The 9,681-nt window shown below is 42.2% G+C and overlaps 1 protein-coding gene across 1 annotated transcript; it reads right to left on the reverse strand.

Moving 5' to 3' along the window:
• Positions 1-5,421: 5,421 nt before the first annotated feature.
• Positions 5,422-7,779, reverse strand: LOC145389954 (zinc finger MYM-type protein 1-like). Its single transcript, XM_080265057.1, has one exon. The coding sequence runs from the start codon at positions 7,777-7,779 to the stop codon at positions 5,422-5,424; it is 2,358 nt and encodes a 785-aa protein (XP_080121183.1).
• Positions 7,780-9,681: the final 1,902 nt, after the last annotated feature.

Here is a 9,681-nt window from a genome sequence, read left to right on the forward strand (position 1 = left end):
AGAATTGCAATTGTCTATCGACCAGGTCATCCGGGCAGAGATCGAGGTTTTATGGAGGAGTTTGGGCAGTTTCTTGAAGGGTTTTCTCTTAGACCTGGAGGACTTCTTGTTTGTGGTGATTTCAATTATTGGGTTGACAGTCCAGAGTCAAAACCATTTTCTTCAGAATTCCTTGAGTTGATCACCCAGAACAATTTTTTCAATCATGTGAGGAATCCAACTCATGTCTCAGGACATGTCCTTGACTTGATCTTGTCCCCTGTTGGTTGCAGGCACGTATCAGATGTGGAGGTTGACTCATTTGACCCCCTCATCTCTGATCATGCTCTGATCACTCTTAGTTTTGGTGTCCCGAAATCCCCTTCATATAAGAAGGTCATCAGGTTCAGAAATTACAACAATGTTGACCGCCAGTTGATGTGTTTTGAAATTGATCAACGTTTAAACTCCATCGATTCTTCAAGTCTTTCTTCTGGTGAATTGGTTGATATTTACAACAACGAGCTCAGGTCAATTTTTGACCATTATTGTCCTGAGGTAGTAAAAACAATCACTGTACGTGATAATTCTCCGTGGTATGGTCCATCCATTAATTCTTTGCGTAGACAACGTAGAAGGGCAGAACATGAGTGGCGCTTGCAGCGGACTGAAGTAACTCGTTTGCGTTGTGTTTTTGCGAGAAGAGCAGTCGTTCACACTGTAAAAGCCCAAAAGGCTAGGTATTATCAAAATAAAGTTGATTCATGTGGTGGTGATCAAAAAAATTGTCTGCAGTTGTGAACAGTTTGGTTGGTCGGAGGAATGTAATTGTTAAACCAACTTCTTTATCTGATGTCCAATTGGCTTCTGATTTTGCTTCATTTTTTACAAGTAAGATATCTCGCATAAGAAGTGATTTAGATAGCAGTCCTCCTAGTGAAGCGTACTCAGTTGACTTCCAGCCACGGTGCACCGGGGATCATTTGCTTTCAACATTTCATCCACTGGATGTAAACAAAGTCAAATGTTACATCAGAGAACTTAATAAAACATTTTGCTCACTCGATCCATGTAACATGTCACAACTGCCTGATGTGTATGAGCATGCTGCAGACTTTATCTGCAACATAATAAATAGATGCTTCTTAGAAAGTAATTTTGTGCAGTCTGAGAAACGTGCTTTGCTTAGGCCCCTAATTAAGAAACCTGGCCTTGATGTCGAGAGCATGACAAATTATCGTCCTGTCTCTAACCTGTCTTTTTTATCCAAGATTATTGAGCGGGCCATACTCGATCAACTCTTACCACTACTGGAACACAACAGAGTTGTTCCTGTTGTTCAATCAGCATACAGAAAATACCATTCGACTGAAAGTGCACTAACAAGGATTCAGAGCGACGTGATGGCAAACACTTGTAGTGGGATGTCCTCTCTCCTAGTTCTTTTGGATCTGTCTGCAGCTTTTGATACAGTAGATCATAAACTATTGTTGGATGATCTGTATTTTTATGGCATTCGTGATAGTGCCCTTTTGCTCCTTAAGTCGTATCTGTTGGACAGATCTCAGAGAGTGGTTGTTGATTACGCTAGCTCTGATTCTGCTCCTCTTCTATTTGGAGTCCCTCAGGGATCAGTTTTGGGTCCAATTCTATTTACTATCTACATAAGTAGTTTATCGTCTCTACTTGATGCTCATGATGTGTCCTATCATTTTTATGCTGATGACACCCAGCTCTATGTTAAGATGTCAGATATCAACGATACTAAGATAAAGTTTGAATCTCTAATGTCTGATAATAAGATTTGGATGGCTAAGAGGAAACTTAAGCTGAATGATGGTAAAACTGAGATCATCATTAGAGGAAACAGAAGGGGTGATGACAATTGCAATGCCCTGGCTTTGAACATTGGCGTGTCACAGCTGCATCCAGTCAGTTCTGTTCGAAATTTGGGTGTTTATTTTAATTCTAAGTTAAATTACAAAGAACATATTAATCAGGTTGTAAGAGGGTGTAACTTGCATATCAGGAATCTGTATTCTGTGAGAAGATTCCTGAATAGACAGTGCCTCTTAACATTGGTCCATGCAGTGGTCTTGTCTCGTGTTGATTATTGTAATTCACTGGGTTGGTCTTCCAAATAATATACTAACAAAAGTTCAGTCTGTGTTGATTAGGGCGGCACGGCTTATCTTTGGTCTCCCCCCAAGAACCTCAACTACCCCGTTTCTGATTGAGTTGCATTGGTTACCAGTAAAGGCTAGAATTGAATTTAAACTGTCTTATTACATTCAAGGTTCTTAAGTTTGGTGAACCGAAGTATCTTGCTGAATTGTTAAAACTCCCATCGACACCCCCGGGTGTGATGTTACGCAGTGAAGATGATTCCTTGCGTCTTGATGAGCCAGGAGCCATTCACCAGTCATCTTTCTTTGATCGTTCTTTTGCATATAGAGCCCCTAGATTATATAACAGATTGCCATTGTCCATAAGACAACTCTCTACTGTTGAATCCTTTAAGAGACAGCTGAAAGCCTTTCTTTTTTCAAAATGCTACGACCTGGAGAGAGGTACTATGACAGATGATTATAGGGTTTAATTTTTGCCACTTTCATGTATATATGATGTAGCTTGTATTATATACAAGAAATGTCACAATTCTTGTAATTGTAAAAATAATGTATGTGTCGAGCGCTTGTGAATTCCCAAAAGGAAGAACTGGCGCTTTTGAGAAACAAAAGGCCAGATTATTATTATTATTATTATTATTAGGTGGGAGCGCTCACTATCCACTCACTCGATGTAGAGCTGCTCTCGAGGGTCTGCCCTTTCCTCTCCTCCATCCTTCTTTCCTTTCATCCTCTTCTCTCTTTCTTTCCTTAATTCTTTCCTCATCCTTCTGCTTACAGGTGACTTTATACCCCCTCTTCTGTCTTTCTTTCCTTCATTCTTTCCCCTTCCTTCTGCCTGTGGGTGACTCTACACTGAGTGACAAGCCAAATGGTTTCCTGTACACCAGGGAAATATTTACCGTGCTGGATGGTAATCATAGGTAGTTCTTAGGCTGATGAGGACTATGAGGAGTTCAAGTATAAGCAGATGAGACTACGTGGTTCAGAGGCTGATGAAGGCTATGAGAAGACCATGAATGATTTGAGAGAGTTGTCATTGTATAATCAGACAGGACGTGTGCGACTCCCTTTATGGTGTGTGTAATCAGCAGTAAAAAGCCTTGCACGAGGGAGGTCGGAAGCTAAAAACATGCTCTTGACAAATTACCAATAGCAGGAGTGTAATAGATAATAAACACCCTTGCACGAGAGGGAAGTAGGAGGCACTGAGCATATCTATTAACGCTTGCCATAAAAGACTGAACCTGAGTCTGTTATCTCGCAGCCACATACGAAAAGACATAAAACAAGGCATATCCAACGACTTTCAGTACAGCAACGTCTCTTCAAGCTTATTCTTACTTCATACGATTTAATTAAACTTGGACAACGTATCTGCTAATGAAACTTGGGCAGGATATCTGGTAAACAAGGCTGTATCTACTACAGTTTTTCTAATTCCAGTATTTTCCACGACGCTCTTATACAATCGTCCACAGAGCGAAATAAAGTGAAAACATTTGCTGTATTCCGGAAGAAGCAATCGTATCTATAAAAGGAACTGTTCTTAAGCAGTTCACCTTTAGTCACACGAAACACGGGACATACAAGCATATAAAGCTCCAGTAACACAAAGCACAAACAAAATTTATAAAACAGACGAATAACGGAGCAACAGTTACAGAAAACACATGGAACACGAAGCAAACACACACACACACACACACACACACACATGTATACATAAAATATTCACACATTCACTCACACATGCACCAGGCAAGCATATATATAAAAAAAAATGTTAGTGTACACCATGCATGAGATAACATGTACGTGTAGAGATATTCGCAAATTGGAATGACAATTCTTTATGCCTTATTCTGAGAGAAATCCACATTTATAATATTAGTTTTATGTAGCCATATAATGTGCAGTTATACTAATCATTCCATTTTCCTTGCAGGGACAGTGTGTACCGTCCTCCTCTGTTTTCACCCATCGCAGGATCTTTGGTGAGTACAATGAATATTGAGAAAACTACTCCATTATATAGCACAGTACCTAGTAAGTAAGTAATTGATTTATAATAAGTTAATTCTGATAAATATGATGAGTATGCCATTAGTTCGTACATACATACTTAGATATTTGGGTTTATATATCAACATAGGAACTAGATGAGAGTCGTGTTGTCCTGGTTATAACCCATAAAGTACATGTATAAGATATCGTTACAGTACGTCTTAATTCTGATCAGCGTGACAGATATGCCATTAATTCAGACATTATGTTAAGCATTTGGAAGCTTCCGGTGTTGCTGTTTGCTGATGATACAGTATTGTTGAGTGAAGATGAATGAGAGTTGCAAGGTTTGGTGAATGAATTTGGGACAGTGTGTAGGAGGAGGAATCTGAAAGTTCTATCTATCTATCTATTGCCAGACGCCTCAATCCCGTTTGGGGTGGCCACAAACAAATCGCCTCCAAGTCGCCCTGTCCCCCGCCATTTCACTGCCCTGCTCCCAACTCACACCCCCCTCTCTCTTATACCTCTCCACCCCATCCCTCCATCTCATCCTCGGCCTCCCCCTCTCTCTTCCCCCCTCTACCTCACTCACATACACTCTCTTTGTCAGTCTTTCACCCTCCATCTTCTCCACATGGCCAAACCACCTCAGTGTGTTCCTCATAACGCTTCCTATTACATCCACATCAACACCACAACGCTCCTTTATATCCTCATTCGTCAGCCTGTCTCTCCATGTGACTCCACAGGCTTCTCTTAAATAACTCATTTCCACTGCTCTCACTCTTGACTTGTGTCCTTCCAACAACGTCCAAGCTTCACTTCCATACGTTAGAGTTGGTATCACAATACTGTCATGCAGTGGCGGCGCCAGGAAATTTTCATTGGGGGGCTGAGGAGGGGCTGGGGTAAAATGTGGGGGGGCTTCACAAAATGTCATCAAACTGAAGTGTTGATGGAAAATTGGTATGTACATATTCATAATATCCGAATGTACTGAGGTTCATTTTAGACACCTGTACTCTTTGAAACTGCGGTGTTAATGTATAACATTTCTTATCTCATCAAAAATTCTGCCAAATGAAAGACATAAAACTAGCAAGGAAATTCAGATTAATGTATACGCAACATTATAACATTTATTATTTCCAGTTTATTCCATAAGATTGAAGTTTAACTCAATTAATTTAGACATCATGTTTAAGCAAGCAGTTAACATGACAGAAAAAAATTCTATGTTATGAAGTTAATACAATCTGAAGAATCAGAAGAATTTTTAAATCAAGGTGTAACGACTGTCACGTTACTTTAAAACTATGCGCCTGTTCTGGTGATTGGCAGCAAATGTGTCTATAATGGCATCAATGTTCAGCTGTTTAGCCCTCCTAGAATTAATTGATATTACAGCAAGGTTGCTGGTGCGGTTGTTGCCACTGCTGTTCCTCAAGTATGTCTTGAGGAGTTTCAGACATGAGAAGCTCCTCTCACAGGCAGCTGAGGTGACAGGGAGGGTCACTGCAATGCATACAAGTTTATACAGATCTATAAAGGTGTCCTTGTATGGCTCCAGCATGGCTGCAAGCTCAAGTGGTGTGGACACTTCCAGGCCATTGTCTCTCTTCCTAGCTATTAGTCTTGTCAATTGGTGGACCTCCACTGCAAGATCACCCTCTGCCACTCCATAATTGGCTGCCATTCCTGACAGCGCTTTTTTGTCCAGAAATGTAATGTGCTTAGGATTCAAGGCAGCAGCACCCATCAGAACATTACAGGCATCAGATGAAAATCGCCTGCTCAGCTCATTGAGCATTCTATCTATGATGACATAGAAGGTCCTTCTCCTGGCATCTGGTATAGCTCCATCCCTCTGACCTGTACTGGATGTTATGATGAATTCATCCAGGTGTCTGGGAGCAGATCGTTGTCTACCTGGACGCTCAGTCTCAGTGCGTATCCCAACTACCTTGCACAGATCCTCAGCAGCCTCCTCTAACTCCTTCCAGGCAGCTTCAGTCCTCATTCCTGTCAGTCCAGACATGACAGACTGCATCAAGTCCTCTGCAGAGGCCAGCTGAAGGTCATGTGACTGGAGGTGGTTTAACAGTTGTTTGGTCATCAGTAACACTTTTTCCATGGCCATCAGAATTGTCACAAATTGCTGATCTAGCAGGATGCACAGGCCCTTTTCCTCAGTGGCTCTGTGTGCATTGTCTCCCTCCATGAGACGTTTCAAGGTTGTCATTATGGCAGGTAGGGTTCTTTTCACTGCCAGACAAGCAGCATGTTGGGAGGTCCATCTTGTGTGAGACAGTTGCTTCAACTCTATGTGCTGCCTTGTGGGATTTAATTCTTTTTGCACCTTTATAAATTCTTCATGTACTACTGACGTAGAGAAGAACTTGTACAAGCTCTGTATAGCCACAAAAAACTCTGCTGCAGCCTGGATATTGTGTACACAATCAACGAGCACAAGGTTGAGCCTGTGAGCATAACAGTGGACATACACAGCCTGTGGTACCTTTCTCCTAAACCTCTCCTGTATACCACTGATGTGCCCTGACATGACTGCAGCTCCATCGTAGCACTGGCCAATGCAGGCGTTGTGGTCAGTACCACATTTGGCCAGGGTCTCCAAGATCTTGTTGAGCAATGAGTCTGCATCCAGACCCTCGGCTGCTGTGAAGTCAAGGAACACCTCATGAAGGCTCTGTTTGTGGAGATACCTCACCACAGTGGACAGCTGTTCTTGTTTGCTGACATCCTTGGTCTCATCCACCATTAGGGCAAAATGCTCTGCTCTTAGGACCTCGTTGCTGATGTCCTCTCTGATTATTGAAGCTATGATGGCGAGCAGTTCATTTTGGATATCGTGGTGCGTATATTTAGCATTGCCAGGACCACCACTCAGTTTCTTTTTGACAATGTCATCATACCTGGAAATCAGGTCCAGCAGTTCCAGGAAGTTACCTTTGTTGCCAGAATCAGTGTCTTCCTTGTGACCTCTTTGGGCAACATTTTGGCAGGCTGTGTAGAGCGGTACGTCTATTACTGCTCTAATGTAATGTCTGTTTTCCTTTACAGTTTTTTCATGGTTGGTATTAAAAGCATGTAGGATCCTAGAACCTGTTGTTTTCTGCATCTTAAACTCTGCCCAAGCTTGCATAGAGAACTTGTGTCCTGCTGAATTATCATGAGACTTCAGAGATGAGGTTGCCTTCTTCCAGTTCCGAAAGCCGTCATGGGTGAAGGACTTCCCACATTTGCTTAAGTGTACATGACCGAAATGATGACATGCAAAGCAGAATGCAGCATCTAGGGTCGTGGAGTACTCCAGCCACGAATGATGATCACGCCAGTTCTTGCTGAATGACCTTGACTGGCCACTGTATTCTGTGGCTGGGTATCTCTTCAAGTCTGGACAGGTGGGACCACTATCTGGAAGCTGGCTCAGGTCCTTGGGTCCAGGTAGTAGTTTCTCACCATGGGTGTGAGAAGTGCCCTCTTGTGGCTGGGGTTCTGCACTAGCCTCACCTAGTAAGGCTGCAGACTCACAATCACGATCACCACTGTCCAGGTCCTCATTAACAGCAGGTGTGTCTGTAGGAGGATCATCATCTCGCAGCCTCTTCTTGGGAATCTTGGGTAACAGGTAGCGTTCCATGATCAACTCGGCCTATGTGATCAAATATGATAAACCACCATCAGTTACTTTCATAAACAGGGAAAACAGCATAAACAAGCACACAGATCACAGAAGCATAAAACTGCATATTAGCATTACAACAGACCAGATATTTTCACACTATTTTATTCTTCCTTCCACAGCTTCTTATAATCTTATAGTAGCCTATATACATTTGTAAGTAGACAAAAATCAACTTACACCATACCTGTAAATCAGTGCAAGACGAAAACCACAACTAATAAGCTCAGCTGCTCAGTAATTCAGTGTCTACTGCACTAAGCAATTAACAGCCAACAGACTCGGAGATCTACACACAACCGCGTCGCGTGGTAGACTGGTCTGGTAGCTGACAGGAATCGAACAGGAATGGCTCATCGTGCACTCGATTCGTGAATGCTGGGCTAGGCTAGGAGCCTAGGACCATGTAGGCCCTATAGCAGTGTGAATCCTTTACTTCATTTTAATCAAATATATTCAAATTTATTAACTTCCTGCCTCGAATTATGACATAATCGACATTCAATTATATTTCTGAAGACGAGATAATAATCGTACAGTCGTAATACACTAAAAGAATGGCTAATGTAGTTTAATAAAATAATGCTGTATTTTACTTTCACTTATCATTTTCATTATAGGATATGTAAACTAACCATCTGAATTACAAGAATTTCACAGAATATATTATAACATAAGTTACCCTTAGTATTAGAACTAGGCTGGAAGTTTTCCTTAGAAGTTGAGTCAACTGATAAATTTTCCGTAATTTCCGTGAAATTACTATCATTCAGAATCTGCTAAATGCTAACAGCTAAAAATAATCACGATTTAATCTATTGTCTTGAATCTTTTCCTAAACTTATAACACTTCGTTTCGTCAACTTTTGTGTATTATTTGTAAATAGTAATACAAAATTGAAAGTTCAAATAAGGGACGTCCTGCCTAAATTCGCCTTTGGAATCTGGCAATATTGTTGGGGCTGATGGGGGGGCTTGGCTCATTATTGGGGGGGCTGAAGCCCCCCCAAGCCCTCCCTTGGCGCCGCCACTGCTGTCATGTAACTTTTTCACTTCCATGCTCACTTCCCTGTTTCTTTTCACTGCTTTCAAAGAACCAGCAACCTTTCTTCCCTGCTGTACCCTTTCAAGCACTTCACCCTCCAAACCTCCATCCTTACTCATCACAAAAGTAAAGTTGTGGTATTCGAGGGGAATGAAGTCACAAAGTGTGCAGTGAGGTTAGTTGGTGAGGATACGGAGAATGTGAGTGCATTCAAGTACTTGGGTAGTGTGATGAGTTAGGATGGAACTTTGGGGGATGAAGTGCGTGAAAGGGTACAGCAGGGAAGGAAGGTTGTTTGTGCACTGAAAGCAATGATGAGAAATAGGGAGGTGAGTATGGAAGTTAAGAAGTCACTGCAAGATAGTATTGTGATCCCTACCCTGACGTATGGAAGCGAGGCGTGGACTTTGCAAGAGGGGAACAAGTCAAGAGTGAGAGCAGTGGAAATGAGTTACTTGAGAGGAGCATGTGGAGTGACGTGGAGGGACAGGTTGACGAATGAAGAAGTGAAGGAACGTTGTGGGGTAGATGTGGATGTGGTTGAAAAGATTAGGAGAAATGCACTGAGGTGGTTTGGACATGTGAAGAGTATGGAGAAAGAAAGACTAAGAGGGTGTATGTAGGTGAGGTGGAGGGAGGGAGAGGGAGGGGTAGACCGAGGATGAGGTGGAGGGAGGGAGTTGAGAGGTATATGAGGGAGGGGGGGGGTGAGTTGGGAGGTGGATAGTCAAATGGTGGATGACAGAGTGACTTGGAGGCGTTTTCTCTGTGGCCACCCTTTGCGGGATTAGGGCGTCGGGCTATAGATAGATAGA

The sequence above is a fragment of the Coenobita brevimanus genome, unplaced genomic scaffold (assembly GCF_032717465.1).
Source record: "Coenobita brevimanus isolate Jiangsu-jjx unplaced genomic scaffold, ASM3271746v2 jjx.HiC_scaffold_2651, whole genome shotgun sequence".
NCBI classification, from domain to species: Eukaryota; Metazoa; Arthropoda; class Malacostraca; order Decapoda; family Coenobitidae; genus Coenobita; species Coenobita brevimanus.

What these genes read in the sequence shown, in the direction of transcription:
- LOC145389954 (XM_080265057.1), bottom strand. Translation starts at nt 7,779, where the DNA reads ATGGAACGCTACCTGTTACCCAAGATTCCCAAGAAGAGGCTGCGAGAT.